This window comes from Aotus nancymaae, unplaced genomic scaffold (genome assembly GCF_030222135.1).
Source record: "Aotus nancymaae isolate 86718 unplaced genomic scaffold, 86718_ANA_hifiasm-v0.15.2.pri h1tg000059l, whole genome shotgun sequence".
Lineage (NCBI taxonomy): Eukaryota > Metazoa > Chordata > Mammalia > Primates > Aotidae > Aotus > Aotus nancymaae.
The window spans coordinates 62,678,675-62,704,293 of record NW_026988473.1 but is presented as its reverse complement, the minus strand read 5'-3'; the positions used below and the strand labels follow the sequence as shown (position 1 = coordinate 62,704,293).

General features: G+C 46.3%; 1 protein-coding gene across 1 annotated transcript in view; it reads left to right on the top strand.

Moving 5' to 3' along the window:
• TENM4 (teneurin transmembrane protein 4) overlaps window positions 1-25,619 on the top strand; it is a 1,737,111-nt gene that overhangs the window by 1,496,873 nt on the left and 214,619 nt on the right. Inside the window, 1 exon segment of the mRNA XM_064365345.1 lies at window positions 6,549-6,784. Coding sequence (XP_064221415.1) covers window positions 6,549-6,784 — 236 coding nt within the window.

Here is a 25,619-nt window from a genome sequence, read left to right as displayed (position 1 = left end):
CGCTCCTGAAACCTGAGTTCCCAGATGCCAGCCCAGGGCCTCTGTTACAAGCAGGCCTTACAAAGGATAGCAGTCAGGGCTGCTGTCTTCACTCTTCTGCACATATAGATAGTCATATTCTCATCCCCATTCTAGAGACAAAGAATCTGAAGCACAGACGAGTTAAGTAACTTGCCTCAGGTCCCACAGCTAGTAAGTGGCAGGACCACGGACCATCCCCAGGCTAGCTGGCTCCAGGGCCCACACACCTAACCACTATGCAGTGCTGTCCTCCTGACTGTTCAAAGTAGCTTCTCCAGGCATCCATTAGTAGGAGTCTGCAGGGGAGAAAGGAATTCTTAGCTGAGAGATAGCTGGGCAAAAGCACAGAGGCAGGAGTGAGCTTGGCCTTTTGGAGAGATGGTAAGTAGTTTGAAGCGGAGCACAGGGAGTCTCTTCAGGAAGAGAGTAAATGGAGATCAGCAATGGAGGATCTTGGGCTACACGAAAAGAGGGTTGTACTTTTCCCTGTGGGTATGGAGGCTGTGGTGGTAGATGTGAGGGTGAATAGCTAGCAACATCTTTTAAATCAGAGGGTCACCTTTTAGAAGGATGACCATGGCTTGGAAGACCAGGTACATGGTTTATTTTTTTTTTTCCATTCATTTGTTCGAATGTCAGCCCCATCACTAACTCTGTGTGGTCTTGGCTGAGTCACTAGGTCCCTGCACACCTTGAGGTCTCAGCTACAAAATATGGGGTGTGATCCCTGCCTGTCCTGCCCCAGTAGGTGGTTGTGAGAATCAGATGCAATTGCAGCTGTCCCAGGGCTTTGTGGGTGGAAACGGCCCAGGACAGCGGGCTCACTGAGAAGGTGAGAAGGTGAACTGTTGAACATGGCAGTCCTGAGGAACTACTGGCCTCTGCAGCTTCCTGGCCACTTCCTTCCCAAAAGCCCTTTGTTCTGCCCTTGGGAGGTGAGCTCAGCCTGCCTTGAGTCGGACACGTGGGACTGGAGGCCCGTCCTGTAGGCAGCTCAGGAGCTAGTCCAAGGCCTCCCCACAGGCTTAGAGGGGACCAATTTGTCACCTCTTTAAGCACAGCACACCACTTAGCTAAAGGTTCCTCTCTAAGTACTTAGGAACCTCCTTCCTGAGAGGCAGCTCGGGGCTGTGAGGTCAGAGAGATCTGGTTTTAAATCCCATCTTCACCTTCTTTTTGCTGTATGCTGGGCACTTAACCTCTTTCAGCCTTAGTTTCCATATCTGTTAAATGAGATAATAGCACCCACCAATGTGAGGGTCAAGTGAATCAGGTGCCCATACTTGACCTCTCAGCAGCAGTAAATGGAGACCATGCAGAACTATGACCCAAGGTGGCCTCAGCAGCTTAGGGTCCCCATCAAGAGAGGTAGGCATCTGTTTCTCAGAAGAACTGGACACCTAGAGTCTTGGGGAGTGAGTGGATAGAAAATTTGGGGGGTATCCTTTAACAGGGAGTCAGGACAGCTGGGTTTTAGTTTCAGCTCTGCCACTGACTTGCTATGGGTATGGGAGCAGGGCACATGTCTCTCTGGGCCTCAGTTTCCTCATCAGTCAAATGACACCAAATAATTTGACCCAGATCTAAGTTTTGAAATTATAGAACAAGACTATTTAAAGGCAGTAGTAGCATTCTGAATAGCCAGAATTTCCTTCCCTTTTTTTCTTTCTTTTTGTTTTCTTTTTTAAGGCAGTCTCGTTGGCCCAGGCTGGAGCACAGAGGCACAATCACAGTTCATGGCAGCCTCAGCCTCCCTGGGCTCAGGTGATCCTCCCACCTCAGCCTTCCCAGTAGCTGGTACTAGAGGCACATGCCACCACGCCTGGCTAGTTTTTGCGTTTTTTTCTAGAGAAGGGATTTTGCCACGTGGCCCAGGCTGATCTCGAACTCCTGCGATCAAGTCATCCACTTGCCTCAGCCTTCCAATGTGCCAGGATTACGAGCGTGAGCCACTGCACCTGGCTCCTGTCTCCCCAAATTCCTGAGTGATCTAAATAATTAATGTGGACGTTAGCATGAGTGTGGAAGCTCTTTCAGGAGTCCAGGGCACCCTCTTACTCTAGAAATCTTTACTCCGTTGCATCACCCTCTTCCCCTGTCCTAACAGATCTATACTTTTAGAAGATAATTGTCCAGTCTCTCTCTTTTTAAAAATAACTGCTGCTTTTTAAATTATAAAAGTTAAAATAAGAATCGCTGTTTCTCCAGTCACTTGGAAATCCCTGCTGTTAACATTTGATCTTTATCCTTTATGTCTTTTTTCTGTGGATGTATTTCTTTGTTTATTTCTGATGATTTTAAGGTATAGATTTGACTCTATATCTTAAAACAGTGTCCCAGACTTCTGACTCAAGCCAGACTTCCAGGGAGCATGCCATGCAGCCAGCTTCAGGTCCCCAGCCTCGGGGGCGACAGGAGCTCTTCCTTGGGCCTGCTCGTGTTGTAGAGAAAGTGGATAATTCCCTCCTGAAATGCAGGGATGGAGGAAACAATCATAAAATACCATCTACTGCTATCTTCAATTAAGCACTGACTGTGTACCTGCTATATGCCAGGCACACTTCCCTTTGTGTGTCCCAAATTCAGCAGTATTCAGAACATATTTATTGGGTGCCTACTACCATGTACCAGATATTCCTCTAGCCTCTGGGTACATAGCAGTGAACATAACAGATAAGACTTCTGCCTTGTGGAACTTAAAATGCATTAGGAAAAAGCTCAATAATCAGATAAGCATATATATATTAGATATGGGTGTGTGTGTGTGTATGTGTGTATGTGTGTGTGTGTGTGTGTTGTAGTCCTGTGATGAAAAATCAGTACAAGGGGCCAGGGAGTGATTGGGAAGAGTGGGCTGGGAGCTATTATAGTTAGGGTAAGAAGATAATTGTTGAGGAGAGGAGGAGGGAGGTTATATTCCGTGAAGATTTGCGGGAGGGTTCTGATTCATAGAGATAGTTGAGGGAGGCAGATGAAAGCCAAGGTTTAGCTTGTTTAAGAAACATCAAGGAGACCAGTGTATTTGTAGCACAGAAAATGAGGCTTGAGAAGTACTAGGGGCCAGTTCTTACAGGAGCTTGTGGGCCCTAGTAAGGACTCTGGTTTATTCTAAAAGCCTTAGGAAGCCATTGGAGGGTTGAGAGCAGAGAAGTGATATGATCCAAATTACACTCTAGGTTTTGTAAAATGAACACTTATCCCCTTCTGTGGATGCTTAGAGAGATTGGGTTGCCTGCCCAGGGCCAGTGAATGATGGTTGTGGGACATGATCCTAGATCTGTCTGGCTTCAGGGCCCGTGTGTCCTCCCATTGGGACACCCAGCCTCCCATCAGCAGGACTATCTGTCTGGAGATGGAGATAGAGCCCCTCTGAGGGACTTCCACACCCCTGAAGCTCCTCCCAGGCTCAAGGTCTTGCACACCAGCAGAACAGCCTGCCACCCAAGCTGCTGGCCCAGACAGTGCTTCATGACTCACCCAAAGAGGAGGTCCCCACCTCTTTGGTGAGGACTCAGCACTCCACCTGCAAATAGTGTTGCCATATGCTTTCACTGTCCCCAGGGATGTTAATGGTAGGGGATTTCCAGGTAGTACTTACAACCCCTCCTCACTTTGGTCCTCGAGGCTGACCAGGGGCAGTAGCCACAAGCTGTGCAGAGTGAGACACAGTTATAAAGTGGAGAGGGCCTGAGTTATGGGTCGGATAACCTCAGGCTCCAGCTCAGCTCTCTACTTGTTTATGATATGACCTTAGAAAAGTTGCTTCTCTAAGCTTTGCTTTGCCGGTCTACGAAATAGAGATGATAGTAATGGCTTTGTAGGGTTATCGTGAGGAATAAGGTTTAAGTTACCTAGTTGCAGAGCTACTGTAATAATAAATAATATGTGGTAGATATAGGGTAGGCAGCAGCTATTATATGTAGCATTAGTACTCCTACAGTATTTGTGTAGCTCTTAATACTTCTTCCACCATTATCTCAGCTGATTCATATAACAACCTTGTAGCTCATTATTGTAATCCCTTTTTACATGAAGGAGGCAAGATAAAGAAAGGTTAAGGGTTATACCAAAAGTCGCACAGCAAGAGAGTAGCATCAGAGGGTCTTGAATTTGGGAATACTGGCTCTAAGACGTGGTCAAAGACAGCAGGAAGTTCCTTGGTCCAACGTTAACTTTCTGAAGTTAGTCCCTTCTTGGGTGCGTGCAACAGGCTGAGGCTGCCACTGGATTGTTAGAAATGCTTCACCACAGAGTCTGACGCTGAGGTGACAGCAGTCCTGAAAAGATCAGGAGACAGGCTCCAGCCTACTCGAGTGTGAATCATACCACTCAGCAGACCTGGCTGAGACCGAAAAGGGCAAGTGTGTCTGTCTTCATTCTGGGTTAGAAATAGGTAAAGTCACAAAATGCTGTGCTGCCCTCAGTGCACTTGGGGAACAAAGAGCATCCTCTTGTGTGTTCTGTGGAGCTCCATCCTTGCTAGCCAGTCATCACCCGGGTCCCCGCACAGCTAAAGGGCCGTGATCCTCTGCTCAGCATCAGTCTGAGGGCTTGGGAGAAGTAGAGATTCTCAGGCCCTACCCGACCTGCTGACTGGATCTCTAGGGATGGGCCTCGGCAATGCTCAGCTCTCCAGAAAGTTGGAGAACCATGGCTTTAGAAGACAATGACCAAAAATGCTGACTTTCTTTTTTCTTTGGGCTAGCCAAATCAGTGTCTCTAGCCGCTGTTTAAGTAGACGTAGGCAGTATTAAGTAGAGAGAAAGCACAGGCTTTGGAACCCGTGCTCTAATTCCTGCTTTGAACTTTGGTAGCTGGTGACCTTGGCAAGCCCCATTACCTCTCCACGTCTCAGTTTCCTCACCTGTAGAATGAGGATTGATTGTCTTCCTCGCATAGCCGTTTTGAAGGTTTGAGAGGCTGGATGTAGCCTACCTAGCTCAGTCCCAGACACATGTCAGTACTCTTCAGTGAGAACTTTGATTTGATGCACACAACTGCCAGCCTCTGGGTTTGTATAGACAATGTTCCTTCTGGATGCTCTATGCCAGGTGGACCCCTTGCACATGTGGCTTGCACACTGACCCATTGCCTGGAAACCGTGTCCCGCTGGTCTCACGCACACAGCTGCACCAAACAGCCACTTCGTGTGTTTCTCTACTCCCCTCCTTCATCGATGCATGACTCATTGCTTCATTCATGTCTCCATGTGCATAGAAACCTAGGCAAGCAGCCATTCCTAGGGACATTGCAGGACAACCTCATTGAGATGGACATTCTCGGCGCCTCCCGCCATGATGGGGCTTACAGTGACGGGTAGGTGACATCCCCATTCTCCTCTCTGTGTGTGCTCTCCTTGTGGCTCCTGCACTTGCATGCAGACCCTGAGACCTTTCCCTGGGATCTCCTGGGGGAGGTAATTCATGTGGCATGCTCATTCCCAAGTCCATGTTCAACTTGCAACAGTTTATCCTTGGAATAAACCCTATCCCCAAGCATATTAACAGCAGTCTTGTTAATATGCAGCTCTTAGCATCTCATTGGCTGCCTTTGCCATCCCGAAAACCATCTCACATAGCATTTTTAATGCAGCACAGGCCCTGTATTGTATTTACTCTGGCCCTGAGTATGTATTCTGTGGCCTGAGGCACCTCGTACCCCAATAGGGGTGGGTTTGCCCTAGACTTCTGGGGGCTGCAGTGCAACCAATGCACCCCGTTTCCCAGGCTGTGTGCAAGTCCTCCCCTGGCCATGGTTAAAGCCAGGCTGTGGAGGAGCTCCTGACACCTAGTTTGGCCACAACCATGTGCTTTGACCATACCCCGCTGCCCTCATGACTAGGCTGTAGGGTGCAGTTGCCTGTCTGTCCCCCCGCACAGCTTTCACCTTGGGCTTAGGAGGCAGCAGTCTGGATTCCGGCAGAGTGCTTTGAAGGCATTTGCTGCCACTGGCTGTGTGACAGCCACTAGGGGACTCCTGGCCATGGCAGAACTTAGTGGCGGTTTCTTGGCTTCAACACCAATAAAATCTCCTTTAAAAAGAAGGGTATTCCAATCCTCAGTGGAGATACACTGGCAGCAGAAGCATTGGAGGGAGAAGAACAATTTTAGGTCTCATTATCTCCAGGGGACAGAACAGGATTTTAGATACTTTCCAAGTTACTGTAACAATTTTAGAGAACAGGAAGTTTATTCTCCAAGAAACAGCATCCCAGCCCCATCCATTCCCAGGAAAAGGATCTCAGTGCCAGCCTTCTGTCGAGTTGATAACACCTTCTGCCTTGCCTTGGGTGGGTTTTCCCATGGGTAGGGCTGTCCCATCCGTGTTCCATGGAAACGTGTCTCCGTGTGCCCTGTTTCGTGGTCTGGTCTGTGGCTCTCCTCGTTCCTGTCCTTTCCCAGGTCTCTCTGGTGATTCTCTCTATCCAGGCTCCTCTGCATGCTTCTACTGGCGCCTGTGGCCTCCAAGTTTTTCTGGGTGTCCGGTCTGTGGGCAGCCCCTGATGCCTTCTTGCTCTCCATCCACAGGCACTTCCTCTTCAAGCCTGGAGGCACCTCCCCGCTCTTCTGCACCACATCACCAGGGTACCCACTGACGTCCAGCACAGTATACTCCCCTCCGCCCCGACCCCTGCCCCGCAGCACCTTCACCCGGCCAGCCTTTAACATCAAGAAGCCCTCCAAGTACTGTAACTGGAAGTGCGCAGCCTTGAGCGCCATCGTCATCTCAGCCACGCTGGTCATCCTGCTGGCATACTTTGTGGGTAAGCACCTCTTCACCCCAGCTTCCCTTGGCTCCCGTTTGGCCCAGAGGGCAGCAACCAAGATGCATGTGGGCACTGAAGGCTCCTTACTAGCATGGCAGGCAAAGCACACAGTGTGAGCCAAGCAGCCCTGGAGCTCTGGACAGTCTGCACCCACGACACTGCCAGGGTCAGCTATTCAGGGCCCTTCGCTCCTTCCTCTCTGTCCCTCTGCACTTATACCAGGAAGGAAGCTAGGCATCTGTCCTTTTGTGTGTTGGGTGCCTGGTATTAAGGCATAAGCACTCAGTAAGCCTAACCTTTGAGATGGGGAATCTATGGCATGAGTGTCATGGATTGAGTCAATACAACTAAATGACAAGTTGGAGAGGCTGAACAGGTAGCCTGTCCTGTTGGGACCGCATGGCTGCAGTGAAAAGTAGGAAGGAGGTGGAACATCCTGGAGTTGGAGGCAAACAGGCAGGAAAGCATGTCTGAAGGTGGATGTCTGGCAAGGCAGTTGCAGGGTATTACGGGATTCAAGGTCCAGAGTTAAACCATGGTCAAGAACCTGGGGAAATTCTGACAGAAGCAGAAGGTCCCAGCCAGCACAGAGAGCTGAGAACGCTGGCTGAGGGAGCACAGACGTGGAGCAGTGCTCACCTGGCCCTGGGTGTGAGCACAGACATAAGGAGCTCCTCCTGACCTCTGCCTTGCTACAGCAGATGGCTCCCACCAGGCAGTCTTCTGATGAATTTCTAACACGGTCTGGCTTCCTACCTCTGACCCCTTGCTTTGGTCTTTTCCCAGGAAAGATGTTAATCCAAAGAGATCTGTGGGTATTGTAGGGTCTGCTGCCTCTGTATAAATCAGCCTCTTAGTAAAGGCATTGGAAGAGAGGTTGGCTTAAACCTTGAGGTCCTTTCTAATTCTATAATTCAAAGGCTTAAGGTAGGTTGGACCAGCTTGAGAAGGCCTCGAACCCATGCTAAGGAATTCTAAGATAATTCTGCAAGCAAAGGGGACTTTTTCAGCACAAGCCCAGGAAATAGAAATAGAACTAATTGGCAGAGGCCAAAAAAGGACAGAATGCTGTCCACTGTGAAAAAGAACTTGGTAACAAACAAAGTCATTGTGGCTGAACAGGGGCTGTCTTGAGAAGTAATAAAAGCTGTCGCTAAGAATGATTACTACAACATGGGCCACCACGTGTTTGAGAGATAGAGAAGGGGTTCAAGCATGGATGGGGGTTTGAGTAGCATAAGCTATAAGGTCAGTTCCACTCAAGATTCTTGAATTTTATAAAAATAAGTAATCACGGGAGACTGAGGCAGGAGAATCCCTTGGACCTGGGAGGCAGTAGTTGTAGTGAGCCAAGATCACGGCACTGCACTCCAGCCTGGCAACAGTGAGACTTCTCAAAAAAAAAAAAAATAGTAATCAGGAAGATGACAGTCCTGCAAACAGGGAGATCTCCTTCAATATCTCAAGCTACAATAAGCCTCCTCTGGCATGTCAGGTCGCTTTTCCCCTTGTGAATATTGGCTTAGAGAATTTCATGGCTCCAAGGCCAGGGTGGCATGCATATGTCATCTCCTCTTCTGTCTGGTTGTTTGGTTGCTGCTGCCTAGAATGCTGTGTTGAGAAAGATACTGGGGCTATATTTAGGCTCAATGTAAGAGGCTATCTGTGATTGATTAGTGATGTCTGTCAGGGTCACAGAAATGGAGATTATTGATAACATGTCAAGTATTTGCCATCCCTGCTATGAGTCATCGTAGAAATGAAACAGCTGAACTGGGAGAGGTCAGGGCCTACCCAGGCTCTATGAGGTGCACCATTGATATAGAGTGGGTTGCAGGTAAGCGTTGTATGGTTCTAATACCATTACTTGGCATGAAGGTTTCTTCTGACACCACCAATACTATGCCACCACTAACCACTGGCACAGCTTTTGCTTTTGACTAACGTTATTATTTTTCTTAAGTGAGTAGAGACTTCTGAACAGGCAGTCGTAAGTCGTAATGCAAGTAGTTTGCTGCATATAGACATCAATTTGTTTTGTGTTAAAGTCTAAGGTTTATATCATATAGCCTAATTCAGTGAGAAAGAGTAAATGTTTACCTGATTAATCAAATTCTCTCCTGTTTTCCATCTCATGGGCTTCTTTCTCTCCCAGTTAATAAGAATTCATGATCAGTCTTCAGCTATCTAAAGATAGGGGCAACTGTGGGAAGTAGTGAGCTCCCTGTCAGAGGAAGGATACAGATAGAGCTCAGGGACCACTTAGAAGATTCAAGCACTGCCTGAGGGTTTTTACTGGATAACCTTTAATTTTTCTTCCAACATTGACAGTATTCAAATCTAGTTTTGTGAATTTTAGTTTTCATTCAGCAAATCATATAGAATGCCTGCTTTAAGCCAGACTCTATGCTAAGTGCTAGGGTTAAAGATATGGTCTCTACCCTTGAGGTATTCATAACTTAAAAGAAGAGATAGCTATGTTAGCAGGCAAATCTGAAACAGTGACTGATTTACACAGAGCTCAGGGGCGGTGGGAATACCCAACCCCAGCCACAAGGAGTAGGGAAGGCTTCCTGGAAAAGGTGATGTTTGAGCTGAATTGTAAAGTAGGCATTAGCCAGAAGTAGACATACAGAAAGGGTATTTCAAAGCAAGAGAGCTTGCAAAAACTTGAAAGAGGATGATGTGGTGGCAAAGACATTTTCTTTGTTTGAAGCATTTGAGGAGTGTGGGGTGCACCGTTGGAGCTAATCCAGAAGTGTTGCGTCAGATTGTGGAGATCAGCTTGGAGGACAAGTTGAGGACCTTGTTGGGTGGGCAAGGGGAGCCACTGAGCAGTTTTAAGCAGTGGTAGGACACAGGTTTTTATTTTAGAAAGGCAAGGGTAGAGGAAGGAGAGAGTAGAAGTATACCTGTTGGGAAACCATTGCATTCAGGAAAGGCTGATGGCTTTAACTACAACACGGACAATGTACGTGGAGAGGAGAAGGTGGATCAATTTTCAGGAATTTGTGTCTCAAGCCAGAGATGATTAGTTCACTGATAGTGTGTCCTTGCTAAGAATAACACAGATATTTCTACACAGATAATATTCTATCTGTGTAGAGATACTGGGACTGGACACTAGGGCTTCGGTACTAGGACAAGCCAGAGAGGCCAAGCCTGGGGCGTTCGCTTTGTTTCCTGGAGAGCCAGCAAGGTGTTGGGGAAGAGCTTAGACCCAGCATGACAGCCCTGGATTCCAGGCCCTGCTCTATCACACAGCAGCTGCTCACCCTTGGGAAAGTCATTTCTCTTCCTGAGTTCTGATTTGCTCATCTAGAGAATAGGCACAAGCCATACCTCAGAAGGAAGCTTATGAGCTTGGTGTACGCTAACCCAGGTGAACACGTTGCAGGTGTGTGAACCATCCCAACCTTGCTTCACAAGCTAGGGGGTAGGGTAGCAGCCTTGTTGCTTGGCCTCCTCCAGCTGCCGAAGACAAGGCATGAGCATCTTGTTGCTTGGCCATAATTACAGGCTGTGGTGACTAACTTGTAAGGAACCATCAATTATTAAAAATCAAATTAATTGTCAGCCGAGCACAAATATCCCTAACAAAGACTCCTTTCCAGCAGACCAACCGATCTAATCAACAGGCAAAAGCACAGATATTTAATTAGATTTTTGATGAAAAATTGTGTTTAATTTCAAGTATAATCAATTATTAATTACTGTAATGAGTGAGTCTGACTGGGTTTACTAATTAACTCATTTAAAAATTATGAATAACCTTTTCATTTGTAATTATTTTGTACATCCTATCAGGTTCCAGATAAGAATTGCATCACCTCACCAGCAGAGTGGGAGGCAGAAACAGAGGGTGGAAAAGAATTTTTCTTTTGCTATTATCTGCCTAGGGCTGTCATATTTAGTTGGTAATCCTGACAGATTCATTTGATGTTCAGTTTGTTTGTTGGTTGGTTTGTTTGGAGATGGGGGTCTTACTCTGTCACCCAAGCTGGAGTCCTCTGGCACAGTCATAGCTCACTGCAGCCTTGAACTCCTGGGCTCAAGTGATCCTTCCACCTCAGCCTCCCAAGCAGCCAGGACTAGAGTTGTGCACCACTGCACTTGGCTAATTTTTAAATTTATTTTTTGTGTGTTGAGTTGGGCTATAATATGTTGCCCAAGCTCTCTTAGACTCCTGGCCTCAAATGGTCTTCCTGCCTCAGCCTTCTCACAGGCTGGGATTACAGGCATGAGCCACCATGCCCCGCTGATGTTCCATTTCTTAGTGGGAAAGTATCTTGAGAAAGTTCTGCTACCAGTGACCTTTCAATTACAGATACATTTACAGGTATTTTCATGAGAAAACAGAGACACTGGAGTTAGCATGCACCACCAACAGAGACTGCAGAGGCTGGAGCCTTGCCCATGGGCCATCTCCTCCTCTCTTGGGAGTGCTACTTGGCTGCTGTGGCCTGAGCTGGGAATCCAGGGAGGACCCTCACACAGCTGTGGGATCTCTTCAGACAGAAAATGTGTTTTTGTCTCCAAAGGCACCAATTCAGAAAGACAGACACTGAGGATGAGTTTATGGTGCTTTATTCGCCAATTCTTCCTAATATGGTTTTCAGGTCCTTGTTAGTCTCCATTTGAATACTCCGGGCTGTGTCTTTTCTGGAGAAGTGTGTTGGCAGAACACGATAGGGGCTGTTGTGCAGGTTACATGAGATGATGTGGAAAGGAGCAACGCTAGTTTTAGATCAAACCCTGAAACTTGTACTGCCAGTTGTTAAAATAAACAATTAAATGCTTTATTTTATAGCATTTAATTGTTTTTGAAACATATTTACCAAAGAAGTGTGGTATAGAGTAGTAAAAATCACATTGGCCGCTGTTTATCATTCATAAGGAACAGTTAGCTTTGATTGTATGCTGTCCATGTGCCTCTTTCTGTTCTGAGCATGTTGCTGTGTTTCCTCGCTGAAATCTCCTAACAATCATGAGTCATTATTTGCAATTGACAGACGAAGATGCTGAGCTCCCATGAGCTTTAAGTACCTTGCCCACTGTTGCATGGTCAATGTTAGGGCTATGATCCACCCAACCGCAGGCACTCAAGCTCTTGAGCTGATGCTTTTGAATTTTTTTTCTCCTTTGAGCTCATACTTTTAACCTGTATGCTATAATTTTCCCATCTTAGTATTTGGCTTTTTGAATTTTTTGCTATGTGCCTAGCACTGGGCCAGGCCTGTTATGTGTAGGGTCACTTCCCTGGACCCTCACAATTCTGTGGGATGAGTATTATTTTCTGTATTTTCTAGACAAGGAAATTAAAGCTCAGAGAAGTTTGCAACTTGCCTGGGTCACACAGCCAGTATATGACATAGCTGGAATGCAACGAAGACTTGGGATTTCAAAGACCATGCTTTCAGCCAGCTAGGCTATATAGACCCTGGGCTCGAACAGATAATGTAGATTCAAAAGATCTCACGTCAGACCCTGGCTGTGTCACTTGCTGACTGTGTAAATTTGGGCAGTTTGCTTAACCTCTCTGAACCTTGGTTTTTACTTTCCTTATGGTTCTTATAATGGAAGTGGCTGGAATGGTTGGCCCATTTTACAGGTACAGGAACCCAGAGCAGCATCATGGTTGAGGGTATAGGTTCTGAAATTAGGCTGCCTGCTTTCAAATTTCAGTACTGCGACTTCCAAGCTTTGTGATATTTGTCAAGTTTATACAACCTCTCTCTGCCTTAGTTGCCCTAGCTATAAAATGAGGTTGATAATAGTGGTTACTTCACAGGGTTGGGGTGAAGCACCTAGCTCACTCCCTGGCACAGAGCACTCAATAAAAGTTACTACTATTGTTAAAAGTATTATTAGAATTATTAGCATCACATGTAAAAGAGAGTTAGTTACTCCTGAGTGAGAACTTGGACCTGGCTTGTCTCACTGCGGTACCAACAGGCTTCCCACTCTGTGTTAGTCACAAGGGCAGCTGACGGAACAACCAGGAGGACCTGTCAGAAAACATTTGCAGGGATGTCTGGCTGTTTCATTCAGCAGTGCAGCCGCAAGAAGCATCATCACCTGCAAAGCAGTGCACGTCATTTCTCCAACTAGGACAAAACTTGATTTGTGCTTTACTAACTGTTGCCTCTATCCAGATAAAACTGACAGCTTCCCTTGTGTTCCGAATCTCTATGTACAACACAGACACTGTGTGCTGCAGAAGAGCCTCAGATTAGTATCCTGAGGATTCTTCAAGCACCTGTCTTGCCAGGTAGGCCTTTGAAATAGGAGATGAAAAAAGCTTGTTAATAAATCCAAAACAAGGAGCGGTTTTACATTTAAATGAAGACCCAAGAGGACACTGGCTGCTGATTGCTGTATCGTCAGGTCCAGGTCTGCCCAGCAGGGCAGTGGCACCATTCACTGTAATTTCTCTAAGGCAGCATGGGGTTCTCATCAGGAAAGAAGACAGGATTTGGAGCCTCACCAACTCTGCAAAACTCTCTGCACTGCCGCTCTCCAGCTGAGTAGCCTTTTAATCCTTGGTTTCCTCATCTGTAAAGTGGGAGGAATAATAGCACTATTTTCATAAGGCTGTTGTGCCGGTTAAATGAGATGATGTTGAAAAACACAGAGCATGTGATAAAGGAGATGTCCCTTGCTGGTTGCCTTGGGAGATGGTTGTTACCCCACCTTGGATCTCACCCACAGTGTGGCTGGGGTAGATTGTTCTATAAGGTCATTCCTAGTCTATATTTCTGTATTTCTAGGTAATTGCACCAGGGCATAAAGGGTGGAGTCCCAGATGAGGGCTGCTGCATCTTCTGGGTAACTACAGTGGAACAGTCCAATTTGTATAATAAAAATGAGGGATCCTTTCTAAAGTTAGATTACATTTTTCACCTCCACAAGAAGGACTGATTGTGGAGTACAAAAAAAAAAAATCGGAACCCTTGCTTGAAGTAGTGATAGTTTAATTTATAAGTGAGAATGTTGCTAAGCTTGATGCTTAATTGCTACTCTTCAAAAGGCAGCTATTAGAGAGCTTTGCTTGTTGGAATAATATTGCAGTTCTTGGTCTGGAAGACCCTGGGTCATGCAGTTCTTGAGGCAATCTAGGAAATGGTGATCGAGGTAAACTTGAGCATTAAGTGCAATTTGCAAGGAAGGAATGGTACAGACTCTCAATATCTCTGACATGGTGACATGCAAACGACTTCAGTATGGCAGCAATTCAGTTAGAAGAGATATTAGACTTCCCTTCTTTTTAGAGGGGTTCACTCCCCCATCTCCTGATGTCTTACTCTCTGCTTCTGCATACTCAACACCTAGCACAAAGCCTGGCACAAGGTAGCTGTGCTCAGTTAAGAGTTGGTTGAATAAGAGGCCTTGCAAGCTGGATAAGTCTGCAAGGGTATTCTAGACGGAAGAGCAGTATGGGCAAAAGCATGGTGGCAGAACTGTGTATTTTATGTTCTGGGGCTCAGATACAGGTGAAATGGACATGAGATGCGTAGAGAAAGAATTACAGATAGAGGCCAGGGCGAATGTATCCCCACCCCCCATTCCCCAGTTATTTCCATCTGGTTCAGCTCATACAGTATCAGGATCTCAGATGCTATTGCCTCATAAGCATGAGCCTATTACACTTTGGGCCTGGGTGTTATTTGTGTACAATAAGGCTCATTTTCTTTCCTTTCTCTTTGATTTTACATCAGGCCTTTTGGACAGGGGCCATAGATTTAGCTTTATAGCCCAAAGAATGGGAAATGGAGATGATTGAACTTGGTCTTTTAGGAGGAGGAAAAAGTGATAAAGATACAGGATCCTGCATTAACGCCTTCTCTCTCCAAGATTGATTCCTTCATGCTGGCCTGTGGGAATTGCTAATAGCAAGATATACATAGATTGTTCTCTTTATAACAGGCCCCAGATAAATATCTTCCAGATCCCCAAAAGGAAGACTTAGGAGACCAGCATGGCTCTCTGCAGTTGTCTGAAATGCTGACAAAGGGAGAAGGGACCAACTCACTCTGCAGGGCTGCCGAGAGCAGAAAATGAACGTTTGTCAGTCTGCAGAGCTTCCCCATGATAGAAGAGTTTGACAGTGCCCCTCCTGGCAGTGGAAGGATTCAGGCAGTGGGTTATGGGGTTTGTCATTTAATCATTTATTTGTTTTTAATTTGAGGAGAGCTTAAGAAGCTAATTACAAAAGCGAGGGCAGTGTGTCAGGAATGGTACTACCCCTGGCTAATGGTTCCAGGATACCATGAAGGGGCAAGGAAAAAGAGTGGTTACTAGAAGCTGGAGAAGGTAGCCAGCTGAGAGTGCTGCTTGACACAGATGTGTGGTCTTCAGCAGAGGCCTGGCAGTGAGGGAGCCAGAGGACACATATCTCCACCTCACTCTCCCCACCCGATAACCTCCTGTTGGTAGAACCCAACCAGAAGCCCGAACCCAAGGGAACCACTGATCCAGGCCGTGTGGACCAGCCTCCCAGGGCACAGAGTATGCTGGGAAAGGACAGAAAGTGAATATGGAGGGCAGCAGGATGACATTGGTCTTCCCACTTGTCATAATTCCTTTCCTTAGCCGTGTGCAGGGTTCTGAGTTTGCTCCTAAGGACTTAACTCTAGGATTGAAACTCCAACCACTGCTCAGGCATTCTCCCTTACCTTCACACCCACTCAGCCACCAGGCCCCGGCCACTTCCTTCAAATCAGATTTATTGAGATACAATGTACATACAGAAAATTAACACATTTTAAGTGTACCACTCTATGAATTTTGACAAACTGGTAGAGTTATGTTACTGCCGCCACAGTCAAAACACATAACCATTCCATCACCCCCAGAAGTTCCCTCATGCCCCTTTGAAGTCAGTCCCCCTCTCATTCTAAGCCCCTGGCAATCATTCATCTATCTATTCTCTGTCTCTGTAGTTTCAGGCACTGTTTTTAAAAAGTGTAGTAAAGAAATGATTTATTGACTGGCTTTAAAATCAGGTATTACCTAAAATAATCTCCAAATTCTCATATAGTTCAGTGTTGTTGAGAATTTTTTTTAGATGTCATCCAGAATTGAAGATACTGGAGCAAACAACAAAAACATTCTGGGGTTTTCTGTGTGTTGTCCTTGGCCTCCTTAAACAACAGCAGCTACAGCCTCAGCGTAGTCAGTGTGGATACACAGCTTCAGGTCCTTCTGCATTTTTCACAGGCCATTTTTTCATGCAAACTCTTTCAGGTACTGATGCAATTCTCCCTCTCACCAAGAGTAATAGCTATTATATTTGTGCCATTACTATATTATTGTAGTCCAGCTGTTTCCAGTTCTTTTGTATTGTTAAGTAACACTTCTGTGAACATCTTTGTGGCTCTGCTCTATTTTCTTATTTCTTTTTTTTTTTTTTTTTTTTTTTTGAGACGGAGTTTCGCTCTTGTTACCCAGACTGGAGTGCAATGGCGCGATCTCGGCTCACCGCAACCTCCGCCTCCTGGGTTCAGGCAATTCTCCTGCCTCAGCCTCCTGAGTAGCTGGGATTACAGGCACGCGCCACCATGCCCAGCTAATTTTTTTTGTATTTTTAGTAGAGACGGGGTTTCACCATGTTGACCAGGATGGTCTCGATCTCTTGACCTCGTGATCCACCCACCTCGGCCTCCCAAAGTGCTGGGATTACAGGCGTGAGCCACCGCGCCCAGCCCTCTATTTTCTTATTTCTTATTTGGATTATTTTGGGAAGGATGTATTCCCCAGAGGAGGATTCCTGGGTCATAAGGCATGAACTGTTTAAAGCTCTGTTACTCACTGCTAGATCCTTTTCAGAAGGAAAGGACTGAACCTCAAGGCTCCCGGCCAAGTATCCAATATCTCCACAGTCCTGCCAGAAGAAGACTTTGTCTGATCTTGGGTCTGCCAGTTTAATTGGAATTGGTGGGAGGTTGGAGTAGGGTCATACATGGCTCTGAGACCCCAAAGAGGCTGAAGGATTCCTGGAAGGAGTTGCCCACCACCTCCTACCCGACTTCTACCGATCAGTTCTTTTTCAAGAGCTTAGTTAGCTCAAGCGTCGCCAGCTCAAGCGTCGCCGACTCAAGGGAGCATCTGTGTGCCCCAACACTGGGCCAGGAGCCCAGTTCTCTGCCTTTGTGATGCTCCTCACAACTGCTTCTGAATGACTGTGAGATGGATCGTTTAATATCTGTCCCCACCATTAGATTATGAGCTCCACAAGGGCTGAAAAAATTTCCATCACGCTTAGTGTCACAGCCACAGCTTCTTGTGCTGGAGTCTGGCGTGATGTAGCATGTATCCAGCAAACGTTGGTTCAGGGAGAGAAAGGAGGGGAGGACGTCACTTCAGAACCCAACAAAGCGTAGTTAGGGGACAGGAAAAGGAAAGAGTAGGGGTTCCAAGTTCTCACGAGATCAAAGGCGGAAAGTGTGTATCACATGAGTGAAAAATGGCTCCTCGAAACTCCGGGGAGGGAAAACCAGAGGAAACAAAGCCAGAGGTGTCTGCTAAAACATGGCCGGGACAGGGCACAGGCTGGCTTTGCACCCTCATCTGCTCCTAACTACTTATGACTCCAAGCAAGAACTGTGCTCTCCCCAAACCTCAGTTCCGTGGCCCGCAAATGTAGGTAAGAGACTGCTGTGGAGATGAAATGACGCTCAGGCACCTAGTTCTTAATAATAAGAGCCACTGATAAGTGAAATCTGCCCGTCCCTTCCCCCTGGCAAACAAGATGTGTTGAGTTTGAGGGCTAAGCAGTTTCTGAGTTTGGGAATGTGTCAAAAATAAGGGGCCCACATTTACTCATATGTTTATTCTTAATAACCACAGCAGCGGCTGCAGAAACAACACAGTCTCACAGGGCTTGGAGGCCCTGGGGGCAGTTTAAAGCCTCTGAGGAGGCAGCACAGCCATGGTTGGTCAGGAAGGAGCCCCAAATGCATCTCTGGGTGCTCCTTCTGTGACATTACCCAGGGAGTATGGAAAAGGAGTTGGTTTTATAGATTTTTAGCATTCTTGGAAAGGAGTTTTCCCTAAGTCTCGTTTGTATTCCAGACTAATTACTTTGAAATAGCATAATTTAATTGCACTTAAGTTCAGAGAGAAAGAGAGAACAGCCCCCCTGATGGCTGTTCTTTCACTGAGTAAATACCTAGCACTCATGGGGAAGTCCAGAAGGGGCTACACTTAGGTCTGCTAGGCCTCGGGGGCAAGGCGGGAGCAGAGCTCAGACTCTTTTCATGGCAGGGAGGAAGAGTGGGGTGGAAAGAAGAAGGGGGCAGTGAGGAAAAGAGAGGGCTGAAAAAACCACAATATTTCTCCCTCCGCTCAGTGCTTTTTCCTATCAGTAAAACAACAAACCCAGAACGCAACAGCTTCATTCCTCTAAAGACAGCAATACAGTCTCAGAGCCAAAGCAGAGACTGGGACAAGTGAGACCTTCATTCCATTCCTGGCTCAGACTCGTTTCTAAACCTCTCTGTATCTTGGTTTCCTCGTTGGTAAAATGTCATTTATATCTAAGTAGTGTTTTCAGCATTAAGCAAGAGGATATCTGCAAAGGGCCCAGTCCATGGTGGGTGTGGAGTAAATGCAGCTCTCACTCTTCCCAGCAGCCGAATCACCTGGAGATTTTAAAGCCTCTCTGGTTTAGCAGCCAAGAGCCATCCCTGGATGCAGGGATTTCAGGTAATCTGGGATTAAGCAGAAGGAGCTTCTCCAAATGCAGGTTTAAACTGATGGGGAGCATTCACTGAGCCTGTCCTTTGGACTGTGTCCCAGGCTGTGAGGAGCAGGCAAAGCCAGATAAGCTACTGTCACCGCCTCGGAGCCATCCATACTTTGGTGGACAGCCAGGTGTGTAAGAAGCTGATGGCAAGTCTAGGCAGATGATAAAGGTGTATCACTGGTGTTTGAACCTATCCCTGTGGGATTCCAAAGGAGACAGCAATTCATTCTAACTGGAGGATCAGGAAAAAATGCAACAAGGCATTGAGCTTGTAAATCAAGTAAGATATTGAAAGAGAAGATCTGAATGACTTTCTGGAAGACCAAACAGCCTAAACAAAGGTAGAGGACAGTAGGTAGGAATGTGGGGTATTTTTTGCACTTGTGTCAGAAGAGTCTACATTAAATAGTGTCCCTTTGTGCATTTTACCCACCTATGGGGCTCAATCTGTACTTCTATTCTGTTCTGCCGAAGTCTTTCGGTATAAAACTACAGAAATCCCAAGTGCTGGTGGACACTGGCTGCCTTTCTCCTTAAAAGAGAGGCTCCACTAGGCACATACACAATAAATATCATGCCTTTGTGTGAGGCCTTTAAATCCATTCTTCTCTCCAGCATTCGATGCACTCTGAATAATTATTAACTGCATTTCCTTGTCCTGTGAGCCCCAGATGTGGAGGCTGAGGCCCGTTGCAGTTAAATAACTTGTTCGGCTGGAAGGGCTGGTAAGTAGTAGACCTGGACCTAGAAATCCATTTTTCCGACTATAAATCCTACGCAGACCGTGCTGCCTCTGAAAGCCCTCCTCTCATGTCAGTGTGCCCCATACCTGAGGCTCAGAGCAAACGAGGGTCATGCTGCTCTTCTGTCTGTGGTGTGCCTTTTCCTCTGCTCCCAGCCACTCCCAGCAAAGCCTAAGCTGCACACACAAATGTGGCAGCGCACAGAAATTGAGAGTTTGCCTTGTGCCAGGCAGGCACTGTTCTGAGTGTTACATGTATCTTCTCATTTAATCTTCTCAACAGTCTTACTTATCCAGTAAGTATTTGTTAAGTGCAAATGGAGGCACCATGCTGTTTCTATTTCCATTTCTATAGATGAGAAACTGAGGCCAAGAAGGTTAAATCATTTGTCTAAAGCCAGATCCCTAGTGAGAGAGAGAGGGGACCCGGAGCCCATTCTCTCCTCATTGTACTCTACCCTTCCTGTAGCTGGGGGGCATTTAGGGGAGGCATTCACCCTTCTGAACTACTGAAAGGATACAAGAAGCTCCTTGCTAAGGAAGGAAACTAGGCTGAGCACAGGGGCTCGTGCTTGTAATCCTAGCACTTTAGGAGGCCAAGGCAGACAGATCACTGGATGCCAGGAGCTTGAGAATAGCCTGGCCAACATGGTGAAACCCCATCTCTACTAAAAATACAAAAATTATCTGGGCGTGGTGGCACATGCCTGTAATCCCAGCTACTCAAGAGACTGGGGCAAGAGAATCACTGGAGCCTCAGAGGCAGAGGTTGCAGTGAGCCTGGACAAAAGAGTGAGAGGGAGGAAGGAAGGAAGGAAGGGAAGGAAGGAAGGAAGGAAGGAAGGAAGGAAGGAAGGAAGGGAGGGAGGGAGGGAGGGAGGGAGGGAGGGGATGGGAGGGGAGGGAAGGAGATGGGAGGGGAGGAAGGGAGAGGAGGAGGGGAAGGAGGAGAGGGAAGGAAAGAGAGAGGGAGGGAAGAAGGAAGGAAAAGAAAGGCCGGGAGGGAGGGAAGGAAGGAATTTGTTTTCTTTTGAAAGAAAAATGAACATCCATCCATCTGTCCTGCCCCATGTCCTGTGCCAGCACTGCCATGCACACATGCATTGACTGAGGCGGTGGTTTGCACTCAAAGTGCTTCAGGATTGGAGCCAATAGGAGCCCAGGTTATGAATGTCAGGAGATCTCGAGACCCTTTTCTTATTGAGCAACAGCACCTCGCAGCATCTGATTCTGCTGTTCCCCAGCCTTCTTCCGGCGTGAGTAGATTGTCACTGGCTTAACGTTTTGCTTTGGAGAAAGCCCTTCCTGCTGGCACATAGCAGGCAGCTAGATTGATCATGCCCTTGAGCCTGGAGTTAGATTTTGTTCACAGCCTCCAGTGGGAAAGAAAAAATGCCAGTATCATTAATTGTAGTGTGGGCTCCATTTTATCACATTGTCCCAAATTTTACCACTCAGGTCATCTGTAGAATTGTGCAGGAAGACATACTCCTCAGACCCCTGTGTGTGCTCAGCCTGTGTGTGGCACTGTGTATTTAAGCACACACTTGATTCCAACTGTGTTTGCAAAAAGGGTGTTTGAGAGGAGATGGAATAGGAGGGGTAGCAAAGCTTTAAATAAAAATTTTAGGGTAATTAGCATTTTTCTTTACCTGGAAGCTGGCAATTCTTCTTTTCCACCGTGTTTATGTCTTCTGACTTTTCTGTAGTCCAGCGAGTCTATTAAATAGCACTATACATATACCTAATTGTTGAGGTCTGAGACATGTGGATAGTTTCACATCTAACTCTCTGCATCAGTCTGTGTATGAAACACAGACTATATTACATTATAACATTTGGGTGTTCTTTCATTCATTAACTATTAAGCAATATAATAACAATGCCTTATATTTTCAATATACTTTATAATCGCTAAAGAATCCTCATTAAATTTAATTCTTACAAGAACCTGGGAGATGGTTTTCTATTATTTCCATTTCCACAGATGGAAAAACTTAGAGTCAGGTTGGTTAAGTGACTTCCCTGTTGACGCACAGGTGGTGAGGGCCAGAGCTGGGAGCCTGGCTGTCTTGCTACGGATCTGTTCCACTGGGTACTAAGTCTGGTAGAAAAACCAGCAAGGGACAGGAAGCACAGGTACACATACCATGAGGGCAGTGTTTATGGGAGAGGTGCAGAAATAATGGTAAGGGCCTGGGGCTGGGAGCAGTGGCACTTTGGGCTGGGAGTGATGGTGGAAATCCTCACAGAGGAGGCAATATTTGGAGTACGTCTTGAAGGATGAGGGAGGTTGTTTTTTTTTTTTATAGAGAAGATGGTGCCCATTCTAGCAGAGGGCATCATATCAGCAAAAGCATGGAGGCTGGACAGGCAGGCAGATTCAAGGGACAGAGAAATCCACACAGAGTGAGACTCCCAAGCAGGTAGAAGTAACGTGGACCGTTGGCTATTGTGTTCAACACACACTTAAAATGCTCTGTTAACATTCTTTCTGTTCTGAAGAGATATGTCAAGTGTCTATTCTCAGGGAAGTATTGCCAACAAAATTTGAGTAAAAAGGTAGGTCCGTATAACAATGAGACTGGCAATGTTGGGTTTTGTTTTGTTTTTTTTCTTTTCCATTTTTGTCATTTCCACAGCTTGATACCTAATCAGAAAAGCAGTATGGTTTAGTGGTTAGGGCAGGTTCAATCTGGCTTAACTCAGATTTGAACTCGGTCTCTACCTCTAATTAGAAGGTAAAGTGGGGCAAGTTGATGGACCTCTTTAAGCCTCAGTTTCCTCATCTTACAAATAAGAGTAATAACAATACTTACCTCATTGGGCTTTGTGAGGATTAAATGATACTGTTTCTAAAACACTCAGCACAGTGCTTGGTACAGTATAGCTTCCAAGTAATGACTGTGGCTGCTAACATTATCATCATGATGGTGCCTGGAATACTTTACTGCTTTAAACTTCTTAGTTTTAGTCAAAGACTGAACCAAACCAAGGGTTTGTGTGTAATCAAAGAAGAAGAAGAGGTTACTCACATATGAGTGCCTTGCTCTACGCACAGACAAAGGCAAGCAGGCAGTAAAATGTGATATGGACCCAAGGGATGGAAAACACCCATGGGACAGGGGACTGGGAAGCTGTAGGGAGTAAAGGAGGGACGTCAGACACTCTCTTCTGTACGATTTTAAAATGCTCTTTCAAAATGTTTCTCATTATAAAGAAATATTATCCCAAGTTACAAATCCAGGTGGCAGGCTCCATGTTAAGCGGTCTGCCCGCATCCCTCTTGCTGAAGTGAATGATCCAAAGGGAAAAGCCTCTTCTACTAATACATACACAAATTAAAACTCCATTTGAGGTACAGTGTAGACCACCTCCTAATTGACTTTGATCATGAAAAACTCAGTTACATGGCGAGTATACCAAAGAAAATCAGAAGACGGAGAGTTGCTCTGTAGAGCCAAGTAGCGGTACATCTCCTAGTAGCTCTGGAAATGGAGCATAGCAACAGGCACCTTCTCCTTGTGTGAGCTCCCAAGCACTAACCAAACACACATTTCTTTCCTGCCACTTCTGATCGTTGGCACAGGTGAGGGAGGGGATGATGCATCACAGGTGAGGGAGGGGATGATGCATCTCAGCTGAGAGGCTGGCCCTTTCCAAGTTGGAACACCTTTATACAGACTCTTCAGATAGCATTGTGAATGGGGTCAACGTGGACATAAGGACCACAAAGAAAGGAGTCTGATGATGGCACACTCAGGAAATAACAGTCACCGTCCCAGACCTGGTGGTGGCGTGTTGTACCGCGCAAAGGGCAATGCTGACTCCTCACAACAGCAGAGCGGTTTGAACAGGCAGGAGATCCTTTGGGTTTGGTGATCACGGCATCGCGAGTGAGGCCTGAATATGAAGGGGCAGATGGTGGGCGTCGTACTAGGCTTAAGCACTCCTTCTGTGTAGAGCTGCTTCGTTGAATGTTTGCCCCGTTGACAGTGATTTGACAGAAACTGCACTTGTATCCTGATCAGGATGAAATGGAAGCCGGTCCTGTGCTTCCTTGATGACAGTGTGACAAGAGCTTCGTATCTGGCATCACTGGGATCTGCTTTTGGATCTCGGCACTGCTGTGTTGAATGGTACAATTGTAGACAATTCTAGATCCTCGGTTTTCTACAGATAGAAAATTAAAGTAATAACATCTACTACTTAGCTCTGTTTTGAGGTACCTAATCTATAAAATGGGGTTACTAATACCATCTACTTTAAAGAGATGTGGTTTGAATAACATAATAAATGTGAATCCTCCAGCATTATATCATGCACAAGGTAAAATTTTAATAAATAGGAGCTGTTATTGCTTTACTAATAATCCTCATTCTGTCTCCTTCCTTTCCTCCTTTTCTTCTTCACCCCTTTGGACCAGGTTCTAGGGGGCAGAAATGACCAGGATAATCCCTGCTTTGAAGGAAGGGCTGCTTGATGGCCTGACATGGCCTGTCCTGTGGGTTCATTCCCCTCACTTTAGACCCTTTACCATTCCCCCTCCCTTCACCTGGGAAGCAGTGTCTGATGGAAGAACAAGCAAGGAGGATGGCTGTCCTGCTCTGGACATGATTTTCTGCCGTGATTAATGTAATAACAGGGTCATTTGGTGGGAAGAGCTTTGAACTAGAAGTCTGAAGAACTGGGCTTAGCTCAGTTCCAGGCCCTGACACAAAGATGCTAATCAAGCCTGAGTCTCTTCATCTGTGCAGTGAGTGGGTTGGTAGGTTCCTGGGACCTGAGACACCAGTCCTAGCAGTGTCCCCCAACACCAGAAAAAAAACTCAGTCTTCTCGCTCCCCAAGTCCTGATTGGTCCTTACTCCATTTTCTCAGTGAAAACCTGGTTACGCAGTGAAGATGGTGTGGATGCCCACAACAAAAGCTCCCGTCTGATAGTACAGGCCAGCGCATACCAAGCACTGTGAGGAGCTCACAAAACACACCACTTCTTTCAGTCTCCACAACTCTCAAAGCCAGGTGTTATTATCACCATCTTACAGATGAGGAAACAGAGGCTCAAAAGAGGAGAGTTGTCATGTAACTGTTCACCTCAGAACCAGAGAAGGAACACAGGTCCCTCTGGCTGCAGAGGCTGTGCTCACATCCCCTGCCCTTCACTGACATTTTCTTGACCTGGGAACCAGCACAGTGTGGGGGATCTGGTAGGGAGAGGTCAGGTAACTGGGCTGAGGTCAGTCCAGAGATTGGTGGGGGGTGGCCAACTCCTAAATTAGTTATGTATGGAGGAGGTCTTAGTAGAGGCCGCCAGGCAAAAGGTGCCTGGAAAAGACAGCTTTCTTATTCTATGACTGCAGTAATAGGAGTTGATTCTGTACAAATTAGGGTTAAGTCCCAGGTCCCCCACAACTTGCCTTGTTGCCAGTTTCCGGTGCCCTCCAGCACAGGTGACATTCCTCCTCTGTATTGGCGGTGGGCTCACCTGTTTTCTGCCTCCCTGGCTGACTGCACCTGATCCGCTGGCTGGGGACCAACTCCACCACGATTTACAGAAACATTCAGCAGTGCCCCTGAATCCTTGCTGAAAGGCCTCCTTCCCCATAACTTTGCATGACACAGAGAAATGATTAACTGTGCCAGAATCCATTCTCCGAAAATGCTTAATTTGGGAGTGAGAGAAGCCCTGATTATTGCATCAAGTTTATCCACAGACAGGAGGAAAAGCAGTATATTTACTTGATTAAAAATTAGCCCCACGTAGTCACCAGTGGGATCCTGTCAGGCTGGTTTATATGCATTTCTGCTTTTAAAAGATGTTTCATCCATTAGGTAAATATCTCTCCCATCCCCAAAGTCTGTCAGCTAATGGGAGTAGGCTAGGTCCCCCAGTTTAAAGAAATTGGCAATTGGCATGGAAGGGAACTAACGAGGAACACATAGAAAGGAGAAAAAGGTGATGTCACAGAGCTGGCTTGACGTTTTTGGTGGATATAGGAATTAGGGAAATCAGCATAGCAAAATGACAGTGATGATACAGCTGCCATTTACTCAGCTCCTGGATGTCCCTGTACCAGGCATGGTTCATACATTATCTCATTTAATCCTTTCAGGTAGATATTATCATCTTCATTTTACAGGTGAGGAAACTGAGATTCAGACAGGGTAAGTACTTTGCCCAAAGTCACAAAACCAGTAACTCAAGAAGTTATGAGTGCTTTTACAGAAAGACCCAAATGCAGACTGTGCCTGCGACAAATTGCTTATTGGCATCCACGTGGTTTTTGTTTGTGGAGATCAGTCCCTGGTCAAGCAGTCAGGATATGAAAGGATGGGGCCCCA